The sequence below is a fragment of the Aspergillus oryzae genome, chromosome 3, assembly GCF_000184455.2.
Source record: "Aspergillus oryzae RIB40 DNA, chromosome 3".
Classification (NCBI taxonomy): Eukaryota; Fungi; Ascomycota; class Eurotiomycetes; order Eurotiales; family Aspergillaceae; genus Aspergillus; species Aspergillus oryzae.
Genome location: NC_036437.1, coordinates 2432450 through 2457577, shown reverse-complemented (window position 1 = coordinate 2457577; position 25128 = coordinate 2432450). Strand labels below are relative to the sequence as shown.

Here is a 25128-nt window from a genome sequence, read left to right as displayed (position 1 = left end):
TGGATATCCACAAAACAATTGGACAAAGAGCAAGGTAACAATAATGATAGAATGATATAACACCGTAAGACATGATCGAAGAATGTAACTGTCGTAAATCATAATAGTGGCCACATATCACCAATGCAGACGTTTCAACCGTTAGTGGCTACCGACTTGGCCTTTGACGGATGTGTCCAAGACAGGAAGTCGAATTTATCCTTGGCATTCTCCAGGATAGACGATGCGCTCGACTCAGGTTGAGGAGGAATCGAGCGTGGAGTTTGGGGTGGGTCACGCGGCTCCAGCACCAACGACCGGCGATAGAATGTTTGCATACTCTTCTCGCCGCTCGACCGTACCCGGATCAACTCGTTCTGCATCCAGGCTTGCAACTCCGGTACTTCAGTCAATCGGTATGGGATTTGAAACCTTTGCAGTTCACTGATGATCTTGGCCGTCTTCATATGTTTGTCAAAGTTGATCACTGCCATCTCACCGTCCTCGGTAGGCAGGCTGCGCAACGGCTGATTGCCGTGATCAACGAATGTCAGGTCAGTCAAGTATGTACCGACAAAAGGTAAACAAGGGGGTATGCGGTTCTGGAGTCGTTGTCTTAAAACCGCGTAATTGCGCGATACATCAACGATGCCCCGCAGAGACTCAAGCGTTGTCTTGGTCTTTTGGGATACAATTTCCCATGTCCGCTTGAGGCGAGAGATCATTGACGAGTTCAGTGAGCAGATAATAGCCATCAGCGTGTCGTAGTTGTCAAGCTCCAGACACTTGTTGGCAATCTTCACCCAGTGTTTGATGGTAGCCGCTCGCTTTTTGGGCTCCTCCAGCTGGAGGATGGAATCAGCCACCAGATGCGCTAGATCCGTGGACAGTGTAGACATTGCACGGACATTGACAGCCAACGATGCTGATTTCTTCATCCACTCTGTTGCCAAAAGCTCCTCGGGGAGGATAGAGCAAAAGATGCGGGACTCCTTGATAGTAAATTGCCGCGCGAGTTCCATTGGATCAAAGTCCAGAATGCTGAGGCTACCCTCGCCGTGCTTCCACTGTCTAAGGAGATTATTTTCCTTCTTTCCAAGGATGGGGGGTGGCAACGGAGCATCCGGGTGTACGTATTGCGCAGTCGCGGTATTGGTCTTTCCCATAGAAGACACCAACCGGGGCACCACTGGACCATGGACTGCCGAGACTTTTTCCGCGAGCTCTGCCAGGCGCTTTCCTGCAGAAGGCAGGTTCTGCATCAAGGTCGTATTGGCAAAGTTCATTATAAAGTCCAGTGCTACGTTGTCGCAGTCATGGCGCCAGTGAGACTCGAGCCATCCCTTGAACACGTTGTAGACACGAAGGCGAACGGGACCTGCAGCGTGGGGCGTATCGCCGATGTAGATAAACCGGTCGACAAGGGTTTCGGCAAACTCCATTGGAGTTGCAAAGAGACGGAAGGTGAGGTAGAAGGCGGAGACGAACATGGCATCTGGGGTCGACCCATGGGCTGTGAGCTTCTCCACCAAGGCCCGAAGACTTCCACCCATGACTTGGCCATCTTTGAAAATCAATTCATGAGCGAAGGTCTTCTCCAAAATGTTTGCCTCCGTCTCTTCATTCTCCTCGGCCAAAGTCGAGTGGCTGATACTGCCATGCAGCGATGGAGCTTGGTAGCTGTTGCAAATGTCCGGAGAGGTGGCCCGGGTGGATGTCTGGGAGACCCCGCTCATTTCGGAGTCACGGAGATGACTGTTGTATGTGAAGCTGCTCCCGGTGCTGGTGATGCCGCGGCCGAAGGACTCACTGACTTCAGATGTCGGGTGACTGTCGCGACACTGGATGCTATCTGCCACATGAGCGTCCTGCATCAATGAGGTGGACATTTTGTCTAGACTAGTGGACAGCATAGCTGTGGGTTGATCGGTGTTATCAGTGGTTGGAGTAACCAATGCACGTGAATTGAAGGAGGAAGGGGTGGCAGCCTCGGTAAGGCCCGGAGTAGAGGTGGAATCGCGGAGGTTCTTCTTCACAGGAATTTCAAGCGGAGGAGGAGGGAGGCGCAAGGATACTTCTTTCTGGTCGCCTGCCAGGCTTCCGGTCCGCTGTGGAATAGGTGTGGTCTGAATGTCGTGAACGGTGCTGGAGTCCTGGGTCAACGCTTCAAGTTCGAAATCGCCACTCTGCTCCAGCATCCAGCGAGCCTTCGCCAAGCAGTTTCCCGCCCCTCTGACACAGTCAGTTGCAGCGTCAACGAGACGCTTGCCTTCATCTGGCATGAAGATAAGCTCGTCATCTGCGGAATGAGCGGGTCGGAAGGCATCCCGGGCGGCATAGACGAGCTCTGAAAGTCGATCGTACATAGTGTCCCGAGCTTGCTCCAGGAGCCCACATCCCTGTGGATCATGCTCACATACCGCCTCGACCACAGTCAGCAGACCTCGGCATGACCGCACCGCCTGTTCCGTGGTAACTACTAGCTCTGTTGAGGGACGTGATTGTAAATGGAGACCAATGAACGAGCCCAGGACTCCCAGAAATGCATCGTATGTAGTGTTCAGCCTTTCTGAAGCCAGGTTCGGGTTTCGGGAGGCCGCAGCAGGCGCTGAGCACGACACTCGGTGAGAGATCCGCTTGGTGGACACGGACACGGGGCGATGGGACTGAGACTCTATCGTGTCCGTTCGGTTAGACGCACGACTCATGTCCAATCGGCTACGATTTAGCAGTCGGGATTCACCCCGCTCTGTATCAGCCTCCGATGGGAATGTCTCAGACATGGGCGTTGGAAGGATGTCAAAGTGTGTTGCCTGGCCGAGCTCGGCGATGGTCCGGCTCAGGCCCACTTCCTCAGTCCATATATCGAGGAAACGAACACCGCGAGTCACAATTCGGAATGCCTTCAGAAGCATTTCATCCATCATACACACCTCATGTTCTGTGTCATTGGTGCTACTGGGCATTTCCTGGCATCTCTTCGTCGTCCGGACAAGGGAAGAGAGATCTGCAAGCAAAGCTTTGCGGTTCCGACGCAAACCGTCGTGGCTTCTTACCAGAACGGAGTCGCGAGTAAGACACTCGGATTTTTCCTTGGACATGTCAGCTATCCCACTGTCGTTCTCCCGGTGTCAGTACTTACCAGTAGAAAGCGTACACCAGCAATCAGGCCTTTTACGGTGTCCTGGTTGCAAAATTCACGTAGAGGGAAGCCGCATCCTCCTTGGATGATGTCCCAGAAGTCGGTCAACGCTTTCAGGAGCGGACGCATTGGTAACTGATCGTAGGCTTCGCAATAGTTAGTGGGTAGCCAGCCCCGAGCACCGGTATCTAATAATGTGCCATCTGCCCATCCATTTGTGTGAACCGAGTGCACTAATATGATGTCCCCCTGATCCAATGGTAGTGTGATGGTAGCGGGCGATACGTCTCCGGATGGATGAAACGGGTAGAAGGCACGCAAGTAGTTATGGAAGACGGCTCGCGGAGTTTCCGTCTCTTCCATGCTGTCGTCTTTCTTGGTGTTGGATGGCGTTAAAGGAGGTGTCATTTGATGATGCTGCGTACAGTAGAAGCGGTTGGAGTAGAAGTTGGAGTTTCCCTTTTCGATCTTCAGTGGCGCAATGTGTGGCTTCATTGGTTCCATATCTTTCTAGTTCGAATTCGGGTTCTGGATATGGTTTCCTTCCAGTTGGTCTAGCCGGACGCAGGGTCGCTGACCGCAGATTATGAAAGAGAAGATTCAATGAACATCCTCAGCGACGCGATACGGAATTCAGAGGAATCGAGTGTAGTTGCTATCAAGGGGAAGAAAGTTAATTGTGGCGACACAAGGAGATTGTACAGCGGCGGTGATGTATTAGCGTAATCAAGGATTGAAAATAGGAGTCTATCCAAATCTGTAGATGACGATACTCATGGTCAACATCTAGGGCACCCAGTTCGTAGGAGGGCTGGGAGTATTGTTTAGGTAGGTGTTGTTGGAAGGGTTTGGTACATCACCACGGGAATGCAGTACTTGGGGAGGGGAGGAATGGCGGGAATGCTGGGGAAGGGTGACCGGGTAACCAGGACGTACCTCTCAACACGTATGCAGAAAACAGATGACGGAGTGTCGACCCTCCGTCTATAGTCGTCGGTCGTCGGTGTTCCTTGATCGCAGAACACGTTCCTAATCCAGGATCAAAACGAGGGCGCGAAGGATGGTTGACGAGCACGAGCACGGGGATTTTAGAAGAAGGCTAGGAGAAAAAGGGAACAATAAGAGCGCCGTAAATCGAAGCAGGGCAGGAACTAGATTGCGCTGATCCAGACAGAGGGGAATCCTGCCTCCTCGAGGAAACTGGGTTGGGGTTGCGGCAAGGACCACGATGCGGATCCCGAAGCTGGAGCCTAGAAAATCGAGAGGAGAGCGATCGACGAGATTACAGGCCGATAATGACGAAAGTAGGAGGGAAATGATCCTCTTCGAGCATACAGCGAACGCGGGGGTGTAAAGTTAAGCTGGTTGTTCGTGGCGAAGATACGCAAGGGCGACGGGGGGGTGGGCGGAGGTTCCAAACACGACCCAAGAAAGGAGGAATGAGCGTTATCGTCTCGTGGTAGGAGTCGCGAGATTAATCAATTGGATTGCCACCAGCAGCAAGTAACGATCGAAAAGCCAGCGGTGATCCACCGAAGGGAAAGAGAGAGAAGAGGGATTGAAAGAGAAAGAAAGGAAAGAATCCAAAGGAGGGAGTATAGTCGGAAGACAGGAAGAGAAGTATAAAGTCGGGGATGGAGCTGCGATAAAGAACGATGGCGGAGGGGAGCGGGACAAGGACCCAGCAGCACATAATAAAAAGTACAGTACTCGTTTTTTTTTTTTTTTTGTTTTTTTTTCTCCAGGTTCACTTTTCAGGATCATCAGTTAACTCCTAGTTTGGGTCGTTGGGTGGGTGATTATCCACCGGTTCTCCCGGTGGAGTATATGGAAGAGGGCAGATTACCAGACGCAGCTTAGGCGTGAAAACTAAACTTCCCACACTAACAAAGTCAGTTCTGCCCATCCCTGACTGGTCGGGGAGCAGGTGATCCGTGTGTTGACTGATAACTTGGTTCTAACAATAATGATCTATTATTTAAAAGAAAATAAAATACATAAATATGAAATAATAATACCAGTATGATATTAATATGATTGATTCGCATGAATAAATTCCGGTATCCATATATTATAATGTCTCGAATCACTTCATCTCGTTGCCATAAGTAGAAAACAGTAAAAAGATCAAATCAAATAAGAAAAAAGAAAAGAATGTACTCCGTACAATCGTCAGATCACGGGGAAAATCAATCAATGGAATGATCCTTTTTCCGAGGGGACCAAAAGTCCCAAGTCCAACGCAACTAAACCCGTTAGTCGACGCCCAAACCGTTCATGATCTTCCTTTTCATCACAGAGGCGTTTCTTAGCAATGAATGACTGAAGTATGGCGGACGCAGGTGGGATCGTTTCTTTTTCTTTTCTTTGCTTTTTTTGCCTTCCTTTTAATTAAGAAATTAATTAATCTGTCATTTATTTATTAATTTTCTAAAATCCTTCCCTTCCACACCAAACATCGTTAGTGTTCCGCGATTAATATATGCCAGATTAAAAACGGCCCAAGACTTCCCACTAGACTGTGACAGCCCCTTATTGCCGGTACCTTTGATGGCATATATGCCCGTGAGTCAATGGAATCACATCGCACTACTCTCAGCACACAGAGAAAAATGCATATCTTTGTTTATCGTCATAACAAATGTTTATCTAATCGTAATGCTCAAGGAATCAAAGATAAATCTAGAAAGAGAGTAAGACATGAATGTCCCTGCGCAGTTCCACCGGTATGGACAGTGTGCAAAGACTTGCATAGACATAACAAGGGTTCGAGTCCATTCCTTTTTTCTTTTACCTCGTCAACGATGGACCATTGGCCAGCCAAGGCACTAAAAGACTGGTGGCAAAGCAACTGTTCCTGTTCCCCTCACATTGATTGCAAACAAATGAAAAAAATAGGAATAAAACTCTTTTAGTGCTAGGCATACATATAACAAGGGTAGCTTAAGACACTAAATTTTACGGCTAAAAAAAAAAAAGAGGAAGAAACAAGGAAAACCCACAACAAAAAGGCAAAAAGTTGAGAAAGGATCGACAACGCAGAAGCCTGTCCCATGGTTGACAGAACCTTCATTGCTTAGGATTAATTATGGAACAGCGAAACTACTCATCCAGGGCTGGTGTTGTGGTTGTTATACTTAGGAATCGGATGGCAATTAAGAAGATGGCAATGTCTCTGACAAATTTGCCCTCCCTTTTCGAACTTGTCCTTCGATTTGAATCTAGTCCGGGTGGAGCATACCCCAAAATCACAGGACTTCGTCACCAGTGGCCGGAGCGATATTAACCAACGATCAAAAATAGAAGCCTCGCCTCCGACAAAAGTCCCAAGGTCTCAATTCGACCTGTCGACTGTCACGGGAGAACGGGCAGCAAAGGATGGGACGCATCACGGCCTAGCTGCGGTCCACCAGGCGACGGTCTCCAAGACTAAAGAGCTCGAGCGCCGACAGACTAAGACCGAAGGAGTAGTCAGCTGTTGACAGCCTGAGGCCGCGGGGATTCCAGACCCAAGTCTTTTTCCTTTTTTTCTCTCTCCTCGGCATATCTTTCTCATGACTTTAGCTAGAAAATAGGGTAAACAAATGATCAGTTGAAGCTCTGGGTGGGGGGTAATTCCGGCTTGGACTCATCTGCAATAGCCCCATCCCACCTTGCCTAAAAGTAGACTGTTATCAGGATCATCCATTCAATTGAATCTACAGGCAGTTCGGAGCGCAGTGATCCCATCTAACCCACCTGGAAAGCATGTGCCCTCTATTGACCCAGGCACTTATCTCTCCATAGTCCATACACATTGTGATACTGCCTAGCTACAATTACATACATGCATGCAACAAGGCAATCCGTGCACCAACGCTTATCCCCAAGTCCCAGGAAGCTTAAATAGCCCACAAACCAGCCCGCGGACCATGATAGCACGACCTCTTTTCAACTGGACCGCACAGCCCACTGTACCTGAAGAAGGTCTATCTTAAAAGTCTATGCGAGATGCTCGGCAGATGGTGCATGAAAATTGTTGCCGACGTAGTATTGTACAGACAACCTAGGCGACTGAAAAATGAGGTATGTACTTTCCGTACCTCACAACTTACTAGGCTCCAGACGTTTCCATTTCGGGTCAATGCATCATTACTCAGCCATCAATAACAGCATTATACACTGTTTTGATTTGACGCAAGGGCAGCTGCATAAAATAGGCTTTACCCTGGATGGAGATGATGTGGAGACCATTTTCATTCGGGTCACTGGAAGATGTACCACTGCTGTTCGGCTATTCCTTCGGGTTCCGATAAATATGGGATGGTCTAGTCGAGAGACATATTGGATTACTTAGTAGACACATTGTGTAGAACTACAGCAAGTAGTGAATCGGACTTGGGAGTTGTGGTGTTCTTTGCCGACGAGGTGCTTTTTTTGCCTACTCACTGGTTTCCATTACAAACAAAACCGGGGTAGTTACACAAGGATTATGCTTATAATTATTGTTGTTTCCTTTCTCTTCCCTTCAGGCTGAGGCAAAGAATTGAATTTATGTCGTGATTCACTCGACGCACGATAAACACAGCATTTATGCACATATCATGCACGAAAGATACGCGAGCGACCGTATTATACATCATAAATATGAACCCGTCCACTTGGTTCTTGGATCTGATCGTCGCTCAATAATATGATATCGCATATCCGAGACACGGTAATCTGGAACGACAGTTTCCTTTTTCATCCACCTACAGCTTCATCCATGCCGCTTGTTCTCCTCCGCGACCGATAAGGTTTAGATCAATACTACCACGGCAAAGAAATTCGACTGCTAGACGAGAACAAAGAGCAAAAAAAAAAAAAAAAGAAAGAAAGAAAGAAAGAAAAGAAAAGAAAAGCAAAGAAAAATAGGTAGAGTCGCTTGCGGAACACACATCCGTCGTAGTACTTGTGTCGCTCATCCCTAACCAACTACGTATAGAGTTTCTCTATGCTTTCGAAGGAATCTAGTCGTACGAATATATTTCTGGGTCCAGCCACGGCGTCGGGACCGTGGGGTGGCGTTGAGGCTTACGCCAACAGGCGCAGATGACAACCTGACAAAGAAAAGCATATGACGGATCACGACGGTTGTAAGGCTATGCTTGATTATTGAAGCATCTTTTGACAAAGCAATTCCAAGGAGTCGGGTTGTACAAAGTTACAGCCGACCGTTACTACCGACTGTCATTGAGTCCAGACTGGATAGCAGCAGGTACATCCTCATCCTCCAAGGCGCAGTGTCGCCGGTATTATCGACCAGGATTAGCCAACCAAACTAACCGCTTTTCCCGGGAAGCTATTTGATGTCATTTTCCATAGTCCCGGGATGGACTAGCAGTGGGCACGTGTTCATCGTGGTATGCGGGACTATTCCAACACCCCTGCCCCTGTCGCCGAGCTCCCTATGTACTAACTGGTAGTGTACCAGACCGAAGGGGAGAGAGGAAGAATAGTCGGGTTTCCGATCCCGACCAATGACCGCATATGTCTTGCGCGCTCAAATTTGGGGGTGTGATACCTCACAAGATAGCGCAAATTGCGCGCTGTTATATAGTGAACTGTAGGGTACTTTGCGCCAGCTGAATCAAGGAAAGAGATTCTTCCCCAGGAACCAGACGATGGCACTGCATATTCGGTACCACTGGCACCTCACCCCCACGAGCCATTGCTAGCCCGGTGCTGTACGACATGGAACTAACGAATGGTGTCTGGATCTCGAAAAGTGATAGCTGCTATAGCGTCACCCCACCAGCAAACCAGAGGGGGACGGCATGGGAGGAGGCCCGGTCTGATGTCCCTGACTCCCATGGCTTTGTCCCGCACCATAGCATCACTTTGCCTGGAGCTCGTGAACTCGTCCCGTGTCGCGCGCATTCGTGGGGATGACGCCCCTACCTCATCTACGATGATATCAGGGGTAGCCAGAGCAGATCCATGGGACGGGACGGGTTACTCAACGGTAGCCTTGGCAAGTGATTCGCGAGTCAGCGCGGACGGCGAGTCCTCGGACGAAGTACGGACCCTCGTCCAGAACCTTCTGAAAGGGTAAATGGAAAGGCAAAAAATACTCAGGGGTAAAAATCAATCAAAATCATCGATAGTACGTCGTGCATCACGTGGTTTCGCGTGGCACAGTCCATGTCAAAAGGATGCGATATGATGGAATTTATCGCAATTACAGCATAGTAATTTGACTGAGCGTTACAGGTACAAAGCAAGTATACTGAATGCCTATCCTACGTCTCCATCCATAGGACCCAGTCATGCCATGTCTATGGATGGCGTGTTTCGAGCTCAGTCATCCCACTCCACCCGCCCCGTCGATATGGCGTTCCCGACGAGCCCGTTGGAAGGCGACCGTGCAATTTGAACCGTCCCACGATGATGCGACCATAGTTCTCCTTCTTTAGGCGATGATATACAACCATGACACTAATTACGATATTGCGGTTCCATTTTCAATGGTTCAATTGGATCGACCCCCGAAGGAATATACACTATTCAACCCACAGGATTCGCACTATACCTGGCACCGTATTGTCGGGACGTTTCGATCTCGATGTATCTATCACCACGGAAGTTCTTAGGTTGTTCCTGGAATATTCCCCATCTAGTCATATACCCTAGACCAGGGCCTACGCGTCACGAGTATGGAGTCGACATAGCTATATTGATATCTATATATATCTCTATGGCTAAGTGACCCTCATACTAACAATACCATGTGATACGAAGCTGCCTCCGACATACCTTCCAGGAAGCGTACCCCCATTATACAAAAGATGGAAACGACACAGAATGAATAGCCGCCCACCTAACCTAATTAGTCAAATTGAGGGATTCGGTCGAGTCCCTCGACATGCAGGCAAAAGAAAACCCCCCGTGGGTCCCTCGACTCCTTTATCATCACTGCACTAATGGGACTAGCGGCAGACCAGGATTCAATGATACTCGTACCCGATTGAGGAATGTCCTTGAAGATGGCCCTCGTGCACCCCACTCGAGTGCAGCTCACCCACAGCCCTAACTCCTATGAGGATTCTGCACGAGCACCCGTCAAACCGAACCCATGCTGAAGAAACCCGTTGCCCGATACAACCATGAAAAGGGAGAGACGAAGGCCAAAAAAAAAAAAAAAGTAAAAATAAAATCAATCAATTTTGATTTCTGGTTTCATGGCAAACTCAGGAAAGCATATTCCGCCCCGTCACACTTGAACCATGTTTTCTCCCAGATGACCACAGGGCGAATTCCATGCATCTGTAGTTTTCCCTCCGCCTAGCGGGCCAAGTTGCTTAGACCTACTACACTACTGCAAGTTGCTCTTCTGGTCCCCAAACTATCTACATAGTATGCAAGTTAGCGAAGTACTTAACGATTCTCCTCTTAGTCATGCTGCATAAGCGAAGATGGGCATTCAGCCCTTGAATGATTTAATATGTTTTCCTTCCACAGAGGTGACCAGTAGTGTCGACAAACCGCGATCGCCTCGCCGATCACCGACACACCCACGAGCGAAGGAAGAGAAAGAGACCCGCCAGGATCACCCATCAGCAGCACACTTACGTAGTAAAATTACGGTGATAGGGAAGAAGAAGGGGGGAAGAGTCCGATTGGATCGACATAAGCTCTCTCATTCTGCGTTTACTTTTGCACGGTCGATCCCCAGTATAAACGATAGGGTAGCGACATGGGGTTTCTCGATGTCGCATTCCCCTCACGGCGCTGTAGTTCCATGACATCCTGTCACACATTATCACAATGCGATCGCGTTTCCCCTAATTGGGGTGAGCTGTGATCCTGAGCACATGCAAAAGTTGGCTTCCGTCAACCTGCCTTAGACGAGAAAAAAAAATAATAATTCAACCTAGGTAAATCAAATGAATCAAGCTCGCGGGACGAGTCAGCTCCCCCCCGTCTATATCGCGCTCCAACTATCATACTAGGCCGGGCTGGACGGGAACGTTGCGGTTGCATTGGGTTTTTATTCTCCTATATCCCGACCCCCTCTCTGGCTTATTTTTTTATTTTTATTTTTACTTTTATTTATTTTTTTTTCTCTCTCTCTCGTTTATCTTCTTTAGTTTTTACCGGCGCCCAGCTAAAGTTTACTCCTATTGACTTTGAAGATCTATCTGTATGTATCCCTATCTATGACAAGTGCATACCGCATACGCTGATCGGAAGTCTATATCCGCCTCCTATACTCCGTAGTACATAGATTTAGGCAAGTGGGCGAGAAAAAAAAACAAAATGAGGCGAAAGAAAAAACTTTCCAAATAAATTAATAAGTGACAATAATAAAACGAAGGCCAGACAAATGACAAGGGTGGTCTTAAAACCAAGTGTACTTTGGAAGTATAGGATATACGCAATCCCTCTCGGAATCAACCTACCCAAACAAGAACCCTCCGCATATTCCGTTGCCAGACAAGAGTGTGCAAGGGAAGCTGCATCCATCCCCAGATGTGCAAGCAGCGGTGTAACTGAGCAAACATGAACCATTCCGTTTGACTCGATGGTTTTGGGTCTCTTTAGAGACGAGGTATTATGCAGCATGACAGCTGTCAGCCGCAGATTCCTCGGCAGGGGCACGAGCAGGGGGGCAAAAAAAGAAAAGAAAAGAAAAGAATAATGTCAGCAAACCAAACGACAGAAAACGGATGTACCTAAACAGACGGCATGAATCTGCAGACTTACTTGTGGGGGGAAATAAAAGAGTCTTGAATGCGTCGACCAATAAGGGCCAGCAAAGGGCTGAAAGTATGGCCCTTCACGTGCGGTGTGATAAAACGATGCAGATACTAAAATAGAACGATTGTGGTTATGCACCTCACTATCACACTCGGCACTTTTCTTTTTTCCTTTCCTTTCCCTGTACGTCCTCCGGAGTACTTTTCCCCTCTCCGGATCTGATGCGGATGTTCTTTTCCCTGGTAGAGGCAGGAGCACGAAAAGAAACTTAGTACTATGCATCGGCTTTTTCATGCGTAACTACAGCATGCATTTGCAGACATTCCTGTAGTTGAAGATTCAATCAATCTCGATCGATCAGAATCGAGACTTATGCATCCCTTAACAACCCCAATTATGCTTGTTGTCTTACTTTGACCCGAGCATATTGGATTAATAAATAAAGTACTACTGCACTCCCCCTTGAGACTCGCTCGCGAACTATTGAACCGCAAGAGAATCACCACAGTAGTTCAGCTGGTGAAGACATGCGTAACCACCACATACATCCCGACGCAACAAACAATTCCAAGCATACCTCTGCAGGGTCGAAACCAACGAGTCTCCTAGATACCGAGCGACAAAAATATCCCACAAATCAAACTCCTTCCCTGCCCTTCCGACCCTGTCGCGAGGGGGTGCAACTTCTGGCATTCTTCGGCCCCTGATCGCGTCAAAGGGATTGTCACCTGTTGACAGCTTGCGCGGAAGGACGAGAATTACTTGCAGACTCCGAATTTGAGATCATCGTACTATTGGCATTGTATGATTCCGAGTGTTGGACTGTCGAGCAACATCTATTGCGTATACTGTTCATCGGATCAGATATTCAGTCTACATACATAATATATATATACATTTACCAACTATATTTTATGTCCACCATAAACCCATCTAGATACAAAACTACACTCACAAATAGAGAATGTAAACGCCAAATTACTCTACTTCAAGAAAGAGTATCCTAAAATCCCTCACATTCCAGCGAGAGCCCTAGATACATCGCCCTCCTTCTAGCCACCACAGTATAATAAAGTACTCTCGTCACCATTCTACCTCGTCAACCCCCCCCCCGCCCAGTCTCTACACATCATATTAATCACGCTAAATCCAAAATGAAGCTCACCGCTGCCATCGTCCTTTCCCTGTCCACTCTGGCCCTCACCGCGCCCGCCGGCGTACCCAGCAAAAATGCCCACAAAGACCCCGGGCACAACTTTTATCAGGAAGCCTCCAAGTCATTGCTTGGTAACGTTGGCAAGGCCTTGAAGCTGGGTGTTCGTACTTCCCTTCTTATCTCTAACCCTCTTGAGTGGAAGCTGATACGACTGGATATGACAGCCCAAGACCAACGCCTAGATGTCCCGCGTCAAATGGATACTATCTTAATCTTAATACAACGCCGTCCTTCGAGACGGATACAGGGTCTAAATACCAAGCTCTAGGAGCCACTAGGTTGTCTTTGATGGGATTAGGAGTTCGAGCGAATCTGCGTTGGGATATATGTACGAGATGATGTTGTTATGAATATCAGTCCAAGTTTTAGGATCCAAGTGTAGTCTGATCAGAACATGCCCTCCATGTCGAGATCGAGGAACTCTGGGTTCCCAACTGCCATGTCGGCCGCATTCAAGACATCGTCAATGCTTGTATCAAGCCCTCCACCCATACCCTGTCCCATCCCGCTGTCTAGTCCGGCTGCCGCTGCCGCTGCGGCGTTGTCCAGCATGCGGTTCAGATTAGCGGCGTCATCATCTCCGACGCCGTGCCCTGCGCCTGCTGGCTCGAGGTCCATCTGGCCGTGATCTTCAACCCCTAATTGCATATCCTGGATGATATTGCTCATGTCCAGGTTGGGCATCTGCGACGTCGGTGTCATCAGGGCGTTTACTCGACGGTACAGACGTACAATAACCTCGGCGCGCAATGGATCCTTTTCCGATAGCTTGGGTACATTTTCATGTTGCAAATTGAGCGCATCGCGAAGGGTGAGAACCGGGCATCGTGGAAGAGGTTCCTTGTTGGGATCCACGGGATGGTAATTGCTCTGTTCTATGGCAAAGGACTCGGCTAATGGCGCGCAGATCATGGTCACTGCGATATCAAGGGCAAGGTCAGCATTGCCTGTTTCGGTCTGCATCTTTAACTCGTCGACAATAGCGGTGAGTACGCGTGCAGAACCGAGCATTCGGATGCCAGCCACAAGCTGCCGATGCGTGTAGGAATGTGGAGCCATGCTCACACCGGGGCTTGTGCTCCAAAGTACAAGCCCTTGAAAAGTGCTTCGGATACTACCAAGTAAGCCTCCAGGTGAGTGAGTGGTCCAGCTGTCGAGCTCTGACCGGTGGCAACTACCTGTCCGCTGGAAGGACAAGCAGGGCTCAAGAACATCCAGAATAGGTTTGATATCCGCCCGGTTCGGATGGCGCGACCGGATATCCTTGAGTTGCTCATCCAGCGAGCGCGCGGTGATATTCAGTACCGTCTTATGGATTTCTCTCGCATCTCCAGATATTGAGCTGGGATTGACTAGAGACTGTAACGTCTTCAATGGAATTGTGGGGTCACTCTCGGTCTCCCAGATATGGTTGCCCAGCCAGGTCAAAGCGACGACTAGTGATGGGAGCAGGAATGGCTCAAGCAGATCTATAAATGTTAGTGCTGCCTCGGAGACTAAGAATAAAAGCCTTACATTCAAACCCTCCCTTCAGAGTGTCAAACTCCAGTTTCCCCGCTTCACACGCTGTCAGGCTTTGATTGAATAAGGTGGTCACAAGAAGATAAAACTCTTGCGGGCTGCAGGATGACATGGTTTCTTCGCTGATTCCCTCAGCTATAAAAAGCGCTGTAATCCACGCACCAAGGTTTCTATTTTGCTTCTCGCTCAGATCATCCAAATTTTGGCTGGAAGACCCGCAATCCAGTAATTTCAGAACAAAAGAGTCGTTGCTCGTGATTCCGAGATCATATGGCCGTAGATCATATCGGTATTTGAAGGTTAGTACAAGTAGCAGAATGCTACCGAACTCATCGTAGACAGGCTGGCTCTCTCCCTGATCCTCGTCCCAGTGCCAGGAATCCAACAAAGCGCAAAGGGGTTGCAGTACCTGCTTTGCGCTACGGAATAAGAGAATTACATCAAGAGCCTGAGGGCGCCTGGAAAGCGAATTGCAAATACTTTTCAAAGTCATTGTCTCTTTCTGGTTGCAGAGGTTGTGCATGACCTGTACCTGTTTTAACTATGTGTTCGGTAACTCAAGTTCAAGAAACATACCTCTGTAATGGCTGCGACAATAGCGCCCGCATTGCCTTCTGTGGATTCAAGTTCGCTGACCAATTGCTCTGCACGTTCCTGGTTGGTATTAATCTGCGACACGAGGTCGTCTTTGTTATACCCAACAGGGGGCGTTTGCATAGGATTTTCACCTAACAAGCGCTCAATGCTGGACTCAGGGATCAATTTATGTGAGGCACAGGCAAATAGGAACTCCGGTCGCACCTCAGACAGGACGGTACTGCCTTGCATTGCGAACATCTGGGAGAAAGATGGGAACGTATTTGGGTCCAGCCGGCTCAGAGCATGGCTTATGCACATCTCCATTGGTAGTGAGACCATTGATGCCGCCAACATGGCTGCGAAAAATGATGGAAGCTTGTTTACCAAGAACGAACGGAACAGGAACATCGTTCGACTGGATTCGTTGCGATACAAAGCGTTCGACAGAACATCAAATGTAGCAGTTATAACCTCTTCAACCAGCACATCATAGTGTCCCTAATGATGTTAGATACATTGAGCTAAAAGATAAAGGTCCAAGGGAATAGCGCATTCCATCACCTACTCCATATCGATTAGTGAGATAGTTGAGTAGCATGCTGTCGTCGACCAAAGGACGACCCACAAGCTAGAGAGTCAGCATTGGGAGCAAACGATGATACTTGTGATGGGAAATACCATTGCATTTATATATATGTAGAGACCAGCTCTCGAATTTATGACAGGCCCATCCATAACAGAGGCCTCGAATTGAAGCGCATTCACATTCACATTGTCCATCATAGACTGTAATGACTTGTTTGGCGGCTCCCCATACAGATTGAATCCTTTCTGTAAGCTGTCCAATCTATTGCGAAGCGGGAGCGAAACTTCCATACAAAGCGGAAGATAAGCTGAAAGAGCCTGACCCAATTTGACCTTGAGCGCTACTAGACGTCAGCACATACGCTCACATACACAATGAACAAACAAAAGAAGACTTGGATACCTTCGTGGGAGTCACTAGAGAGGACTTCGATCCCCTTTCCAGTCCCGGACAGAGCCGTAAGGAGGATTCCTAGCGACTCGAACAAGGAAACTGCATCCGGGGAGCTCATCAACCCGCCTGTCTGTTGACTGGGGTCTATATGGTTATTATGCCAGGCCACGACAGCCTGGATCCAGTCTATAATAGCTGAGAAAATGCCGACAGCTTCGGCAAGTGACTTTGGGGTGCTACCGGTGGAGACGGAGAGCATAGCATCCTGTATAACTCTGATATCCGTCATCAAGGTATAGCACTTCAAAGCCATTTTGCTCTGAACAGTCTCAGAGCTAGGAGACTGCGGCTTGTCATGAATAGATGAGTACTTCAAAAGTGACGTCAGAACTGTAGAGGTCTGAACCTTGCCCATCTTGCAGAGACAGTCTATGTAAAGGGGGAGAAGCGGATCCCATTTGATTCCGGTTGCTAGACGTATTTCCAGCAATACGTCAAGGAGAGTACCCTCGGCGGTAGGGCATCTCCGGAATAGTATTTTCGATAAATTCTTGAACTCGGCAGCATCTATCCGACGCATGAGACACTGATGGAGGAATGCCCTCCATTGTTCGGAGGACGTCATGTTCCCGATAATTTTTTGTCTTCCCTCGCAGACCTCAGGCGGATCATATCAGACACACAAAATCGCCGGTTTAATAAATATAGCCACCTCCACAGTCCTGGTGCCAATGCTCAAGCATTTTGCTCAAGTCGCATACTGAAGCTTCAAGCATCAACAAAACACGGGTATTGTTTGGAGACGTCAAAGGCGTTATCCACGTGACCTAACCTTATGTAATCAATCACATGACCACATTCTTGTTGCGGTAAAGCGCTAAACAGCCACAATAATGACTTTTTGACACTTGACATCATGTCAATTTGGTTTGACAGCATCATACTGTCGAGTACAAGTCGGGACCGCAACGTACTTGCCCATAGATCACCACCTGGTGCAAGCATTTTCTCGTAGTATTTGAAGCTCATCACCACACAGTAGACAATGCCAATTGCAGGTTTTTACCTCCGCTGCCAGTGTTTCCTGGCAATCTAGATAGGCTTATGGAGCACTAAGTTATTAATGGTACTATACCTCGGTAGGAAAACAGAAATAATACTACAGTGACACAACTCCAATACAGCCTTACGAAGCGAGTAATAAAACCTCCACAAAGCATCTAATTTCACCATCGGAACCAATTCAGCGCCCGGTTTAGGTAAAGCAACCCGGCCGATATCCGTTTTACCGGAACCCCACGTAGAGACTTGCCTTATGGCCGAGATCGCACAACCTGGTACATCCCAAAATCACAACAGCCGATTGAGAAATCGGTCCGACCATGGAAACGACCACACGGTTTTGCTCGAAGAAGTAAATGTCGGAGGGTATACCGCTTACTCCTCCTAGAGCCAGAGAAGAAAAGTGGAACTTCCTAAAATAGCCATAACGAAGGAAAGTCCGGGTATGAGATTGCGGTCTTCAGAACTAAAAAGGGCAAGTAGATCTTGTGTCCGTAGCGTATCTGTCTCATCTCCTTGTCGATCTCTCCACCCGATGAACAAACGATCCTCAGGTTGAGATGTGGGACGTAATGAAAATATCCCTGTGGTTGTCGATAGGGGGTTTACGGGTTTTGCAGGTGGGTGAATATTTTTGCAATGGGGGTACTGTAGAAGGGCTTTTCTTTGGTAGCGAAATTGTCACCGTCGTCCTAAGGCACAAACAACGCCGTTATACTCCGTATAGCCATGCCAATTAGGTCCGAGTCGGCAATATAGTACCGATTATGCACTCCAGGTGTCCTCCTGAATGGCTTATTGTTTGGATTAAAGACAAATCCAGCATTCAAAATTAAGTATAGTCCCTAGGTCGGTCGGGCAAAATGTACTGTATGTCAAGTGTAGGTATGTACCTCGAATATAGGCATAGTATATCACAGCCATTACGTCGTGCCCTCAGACGGTTAAAACACACTATGTATTCACCATACCCTCTAAAATAACCCCTTAAAGGTGCCTCTAATTACTATGCAGTAGCATATATGTTTCTCATGGCATTCGCCCACATACAAAATTGCTGCCATGTTGGAATAAAGTAGCCGTTGGAAACGATAGATCAGTCAGCTGACGCGCAACGAAATTAATTCTCCGAACCATGCGACTCATATGTATGTACTTTTGGGTACTCCATAATTTTGTATTCATCTCATGGCTCCGTTTGTGGAGCGGTTACCTGACGGAATTGATCACGCCGGCCAATAGGGTAGTACTACTATATTCAGTAGAATTAGTGCACAGTACAGATCGCTATGAACAATTGTGTTTAGTATTTGCAAGCCCCGACGTCGTACCCTGAAGCTACGGCATGCTTCATTACAGTGGTATGGTACATAGCTAAAGGAGAAGAAAAAAGGAGTAGATGGGAAAAGGGGGTTCTAGTAGTCAAACCGACTTGAGTAGAGTGAAGTTCTTGGAGACTTGCCGTACGATCTGAATAATTGGTCCATCTAAGTAGAAGTGATCAAACACCCGCGACGAATCATAGCCCAGAACCAGCACTTCATCATCAAACTTGTTAGTACCCGAGACGGAGAGGCAGTAAGTAGGAAGTAGGTACATATAAGGAGGGTCCGATATATATTTAGTACTCTAGAACTTTATGATGTAAACATGGACCTAAATTTCTGGAAAACGATGCAAGCCGGGTCCAAACAAATACTGTTCCCATCATTTAGGAAGCCAACAACAGCGTAGGATTGCAGAGTCTGGCTCGTGAGAATCGACTCAACGGGCCAGCTCAATTCAGATTGAAAATATTCTTGACTGACTATGTGGGTCAAGTGGGGAGGCATAATCACTCCGTATTTGTAATCGGGACTTCATCAGATCGAATGACCAAGTCCCTAAGACCAACTGGATTTGTCCAATCATACAGTACCGTATACGAAAGTATAGAGAGTACACCCGAAGTGCCCTCCCGAGACAGGAGTACTAACTGCTAGGCTGCTTAAAAGGGAAGCGATCCGTAGTGCCGCATTAACCATCAAATCCCGGGTACCTGGAGATACACTCCCGACTAAGTTAGGCGTTTGGGATCCCTCCCGTGAGCCCCGACCACGAACGCTCAATGGCCCGTAGACTAATTGTTAGACTCCGCCATTCAGCCCGCCACAAACACATTCTGGTCACCGTCGAACTCTCCAGAAAACAGTGCCGAGAACGACTGAGGTCTCTTTAATCTTTGAAAGGCAATAATCGGGGGCCAGCCAATCAAATTTATGTCGCATATAAATTTACACCCTGAAAGCAGTACGCTGGACTCGGCCACATTGCATCCCATGTTTTCCAACCCTAATGATTATGTGAGCTTGAAACACGATCGAATTGATGTCTTCCCCACCAGAAACCAAGGAATGAACAAGTTGGCGGAGTCTTAACCTGCCACTTATGGCCAGCACAAACTAGTGGGGTCTCATCACAAACTTTAACCCACCACCGTGTAGTTAATGGGTGGTTAAGTTCAGGTTGTATACGGACATTCCCTTTTGAGTTCAACCCAACTTTATCCGGGGGACTTCCACTCGGTCCATTTCCCGTAGTCATGCCACAGAATGGTCCAGGACCAGGTAGCCGGAATTCAGCCCAAAACGGAAGACGCCGTCCCCTGGCGTAATTAAGGGGCCTTCGGACACTACCTTTAAAAATGGTAAAGTATCTATCCCATTTCAGATAACGATTGAGGGATAAGTAAGAAGAAAGCTCAAAACTTTAGACGGTGTGTGTATGCATATATATTTTTATTATTCACTTCTTAGAACAGTACCATTCTGTTCCCGTGGCATTCATAATGTCCCGGCCTGTCTCCTACACAGGAGGGCCACGAAACCTATCGCTCTTCAAAGTTTTATGGTCGTATGGTCGTCATCTCGTGATGTAAAGAATCGCTATATCGATGATTCCATAGAACTCCGTAGTATCGCTCTGCGCTGGATATCCAAAAAGGGAAGGAAAGATAGATATGAATGAAGAAAAAGGGTCTTATCAAAGTCAACCTCGCGAACTTCGGGGTCGCGACATATGTGAAGAGGAGTCGCGAAGGATGTCGGGAGCACGCGGTCCAACCATCCAATCTTCCATCGCAAGCCATTCACTCCAGCTCCTCTCGGCCGCTTCGATCTCTGAATCCAACGGTCCTTGCAAAGGACGCAAGAAAGGAATGGTCTCTAGGGGGGAGATATCGTAATCTTTTTTCACACAAGCCCAGCCGCCACTCTTCGCGGCAAAAAGATAGTTACGACGCTCTTGCTCATGCAGAAATCCAACGCCAGACCCCCAATCGTCACCGAAGAATCCATGTAGTACGCCAGGGAAATCCATTCCCGTAGCCACAAGACGACGAATATATGGGATCAAAGACACAGACGGGGGAGAATTTGAATTGGAAATTGACGCAGTTGTGGTACTAGCAGTTGGGGTGTGATCGGTGGAAGAATTGAACACCGGGTGCGGTTGACGTTGGTACGGGAGGCGGATATTTAAGAATGCTGAAAGTGCCTGAACGGTGTTACTGTGTTGCGCATGGTCGAGGAAGTAACGCTGGCAATTTTGATAGTGGGGGTACCATTTGAAGATATCGAAGCCATCACCATTCGCCCCTGGGGAGGTCCCAGTAAGTCCAAACATCGCAGTTGGATCGAATTGCGGCGAAGAATTCATTTGGGTCCCGGACGAACGACTCGACTGATTTTCAGGGTTCCTGTTCGAAGCGCAATCTTAGCTCTTATCCTTGTTTTCCCTTAATTTCAAAATATCTTGCCTAGCCCTCTAGCCTCTAGTGCGTGAGTGTGTGCGCGAGCGTGTGTTCGTACGTGGGGCGGATCAAGACTTATGTTATCAATGTGAAAGGGCCAATTTCCTCCAACAACAAGAGCAATTGAGCTTGACCGAGTTGGGAAACAGGTGAGAGGGAAATTACTTGTTTGAAAAAACACTCCTGCCTCGACGAAGCAAAACAGACACCCTGCGTCGAGACGGAGACGGAGATGGAGAGGACTGGAACAGGTTTTTGATAGAAAATACCAGTCCTCTTCCAGGACGAGGTTCGTTCATAGACATCTGCTAGACCAGGTCCATCTACATACGCGCAAGCCAGACACGGCTTATGACAATGGAACAGACCGAGGAGGGGGAGGGGAGAGGTACAATGGGCAAACGACGGAGATATAGTTCTTTAGAGAAGGGAGGGCCCATCTGAGAAGAATATAAAACGGGACGCATGAGACATACATCAATTTTTTGAGAAAAGGAAAAAAGCTGAAGAAGGGCAAGAAGAAAGGGGAGAAAAGAAACGGCCGAGTGAGTAAGAAAAAAGAGACAGCCTGCGGAGCTGGACTGAAGTGGATTTGTAGTATATTATTTCGGTGCGACTAACAAGAACGGGTCTGCCCGATGGAGTAACTCTTGGGAGACGTTGGCAGGTCCGTAGAAGAAATTGGAGAGTTTGGAAACGGTTGGTAGGCTATAGATTGGGAACAAATAAAAATATAAATAATATTTCTGGATATTGGGCTATTTTTTGTGGTTTTTTAATAGCCAATAGTGCTAATTGTGCAGTAATAAAGTGCCTGCCAATAATCACCATCCCACCAGATCTGGTCTGTCCGGGACATTTCCGTCTGTTGGGGTACCTTATTTAGTTTCGAGGGTCAAATTATTATCATTATAATCAATAGGTTAGCGATGCCATGTAATCAATAATGAAAAGAGAATAGAAACTTTTTCTTTTTCTTTTCTTTTTTTACTTGAAAATTTCTACCTAGAAACTAGTAGACCAGACTGGAAGGGAGAGAGAAAAAAAAATCATTAAAAAAAAGTATTGAAAGGGGAAGAGAGATAATAAAATGAAATTGAAAAATACACCTGGAAAGCAAAAGAAAAGCAAAAAATAAGAAAACAAAAAAATAAAATAAAATAGGCTACAATACAGATCGATGCAGGAAAGGGAGGAGGGTACTTACCCCGTCCCTTAGCGGATGGCAAAAAAAAAGCCTTGGTCATCGCGTGTCCTCTTCTTGCTAGTAGTGGATCCATCCATAAGCCCAGATTCGAGATATCCGTGCAGCTGCATACCTCTCATACTTAGAGTTGTGGCTTAGAGCTGGAGTAGGAAAGGAATCTATATTGTTTGTCCTGAAGTTTCCTTTGATCCTTGTATCCATCCTATGATTCGAGATTAAAATTACATGAATTAAGTGGACAATATCACTTTCTATGCATGTTTGTTTTCATTTTTTATCTTACGTATGTCTAATTTAGTTTAATCTTGCAGATCGGTCTGACGCTTTACAAGATTGAAAAGCGGGATGACCTACTCACGATTCCCTTAACGTCAATCGGAAAGAAGAGGGTAAAAAAAGAAAAGAAAAAAAAAAGAGGGGACGTCCCATCAAGAGTGAGATACACGATCGCCGAATCAGATCCACTCCAGACATCTGTAGAAATCTTTCTCCCCTAGTGAACCCCATACTGTACCATGGTTGCAATTTACATCAATAATTGTCTCCTCGTGATTGTGACAATACGGTGACATGCACTCCTACTCTTCCTACTTCTCACCTCCTTGTCTACTACTAGTAATAGTTGAGGTCAATGCTTTGTATTTATATAGAACAATGCTGTGTAACAACCACTTTATAGTTCATGCTGCTAGCAGCAGAGCTACGAAGTTGTACAGGATATGATACAGGGTCTACATACAATCAGACCCTGCCTTAGGGTTGTCTTGCATGTATATACTGTACATATTCTCCTGTATGAAACTTGTAAAGGAGGAAAGAAAGAGCCAGTACGAACCATCTCTCCCTCTTTTCTTTTCCTTTTTCCTTTTTTTTTTTTTTTTCTAATTCTATTTTTACTTTAGGGTTGTCACACAGTATTCCAGGTTGTAACCTGATAATTATCCAAGCAACGAGAACAAAAATTCTAAATGTCACTAGGGATAGGCTTGTGACTGGGGCAGGATGTTAATCTAACTGGTGACACTCACATCTGCATCTGTACGTCTAGACTACTACTCTGTCCTTATGGTTCAGGTGACGCTGGACATCTACAGCAATATAGCAAGTTTGAATGCTTTGGTAATTGTATAGGTAGGGTATACTGTGGCTCAACTTACTCAATGTAAAGATGTCAGTGCTATTCACCACGCAAGGTTAAATACCACAAGTAGACTCAGCAGCAACACCCTGACCTCACAGAATCTCACGTTGTGCACTGCAGGCATGTATGTACAGTATACTCCGTAAAGTCATACATTGAGGTAATTCCTGCCCAGGTGTGCACAGTACATGGGTATGTATGTATTTACCTAGTCGGTATTGTAATGTAACGTAGGGAAAAATTTCTAGGTAATGTTCCCATGATTCAGCCGCAAGTTTCTGACACCAAATTGCTTATGATGATAATAGGTAAAGTAAGAAGCTGAAACGATATCGGAAAAGGGTTTTCTTTGTCTCATTCTTTGTTTCTTTCTATTAAACTCAATTCTTAATCAAAACTTCGCATATGATATCGGCTGAACGGCTGGGGTCCAGGGGAATTTGCCACATCGTGATGTGGACGGGAGATTTTGGGCTTTAGTCAGATCCACACATCCTGCAATATCATGTGTCTACTGCATTAGTCTGCGAATACCGTTGCTGGATAGGATGGACGGTGTCATGGCTGACATCTAGTCAAATTTACCTCCCAGTCATTACTATCTCCTGTCCAGTCATTGAGGATCACACAAGCACATACGTTCCTAGTAAAAGCAATGGCGATTCAGAAAATCAAGGGTTGGCTCCAGACATTCCGCTCGAGGCAGAAGCTGACGTGAATTGGCACCATCACTGCATAAGCATGCATTGTATACATCCAGTGATGTTGTAGAGAATGGAAGGATGAGCGGTGAGCAGCAACAAGCGAGTTGCCACTACCGTGACGTGCTCTTGAGACGGCATATTTTTTATGCAAATAGGGAATATATTAAACCCCTGGCAGAATCTGATAGATACAACGGTGGTTGTGGAATGTGATGCAGACATAATTGATGTATCCCGCCCGTGTTCTGCACCCTTGACCATGGTCCCTTAGGTTGATCTCCGCCGGGACTGTTGTGTCTTGATATGAATGGAAGATTCAAGTGCCAACAATTTCCCAACAGCGTCTTCGAGACCAATTATCATGGGTGTTGAGGTCTATAGCTGAGCACTTCTGTTGATGTGGTGACTATACTGCATAGCGGTGTGCTGTAGTAGGCGAGATCACCGTTGGCTGTGTCAGTTCAGTACTGGAGGGAAGTCGAGTGTCTCAAAGGGAGTGTTTGATTTCTATTTTTAATTTTATACCCCGCTCTTGATTCTTTTCCTAATAACATGCTCACAAAGAATATGTTCTTTGATCTATCTCGAGAAATGATCTCAACACAAGGTTACTAGGTCAAGTATAAGATCGATGGACCAGTGCTTTGCGCTATAAACGCCAAGTCCTATAGCCCCATCATATGCAGGATAAGAGCGGCACATCCTAATAACTTAACGCTGAGGGATGATCCCGAAGGTATTTCCAGGAATTCACTCACATAAGGTGCAAATGCACGTTTACGAGACCCATGCGTACTATTCATTCTAGCTTAATTGGTGGACTGACAGTCGTAAGGGGTACTGGATGAAGTTTGCCACACTACAGACGGGGCTATTCTCCTTTCAAGGTGAGGGATTAGGCGGTCTTGGAACAAAGGTTGTCCAATTGGGAAGGATGTAGGTAGGTAGGAACTATATTGATTTCGATAGATTGAGCATTGTGTATATCATTGTATGCTAATTGCAAAATTACATGCTGGTACATACGAAGACGATCTGTATACTAGTATACGTACACACCTCCTACAGGCTAGCGGACTAATCGAGAAGT

At 47.0% G+C, this 25128-nt stretch overlaps 3 protein-coding genes across 3 annotated transcripts; all 3 read right to left on the bottom strand.

The window, feature by feature from the left end:
- Positions 1–134: 134 nt before the first annotated feature.
- Positions 135–3625, bottom strand: AO090023000932 (guanine nucleotide exchange factor; the record flags this gene model as incomplete). The annotated part of the gene is made up of 2 exons (XM_001821372.1): positions 135–3071; positions 3122–3625. 2 exons carry the CDS (start codon positions 3623–3625, stop codon positions 135–137), a joined length of 3441 nt encoding a protein of 1146 aa, XP_001821424.1.
- A 9817-nt stretch (positions 3626–13442) lies between these two features.
- nut1 (putative RNA polymerase II mediator complex subunit Nut1) lies at positions 13443–16759 on the bottom strand (the record flags this gene model as incomplete). Its single annotated transcript, XM_023235830.1, has 5 exons — positions 13443–14491; positions 14571–15102; positions 15153–15628; positions 15818–16081; positions 16126–16759. 5 exons carry the CDS (start codon positions 16757–16759, stop codon positions 13443–13445), a joined length of 2955 nt encoding a protein of 984 aa, XP_023090813.1.
- A 3464-nt stretch (positions 16760–20223) lies between these two features.
- On the bottom strand, positions 20224–22667 carry AO090023000927 (uncharacterized protein; the record flags this gene model as incomplete). Its single annotated transcript, XM_023235829.1, has 2 exons — positions 20224–20932; positions 22666–22667. Coding segments are annotated over 2 exons (711 nt in total).
- Between the last annotated feature and the right edge of the window lie 2461 nt (positions 22668–25128).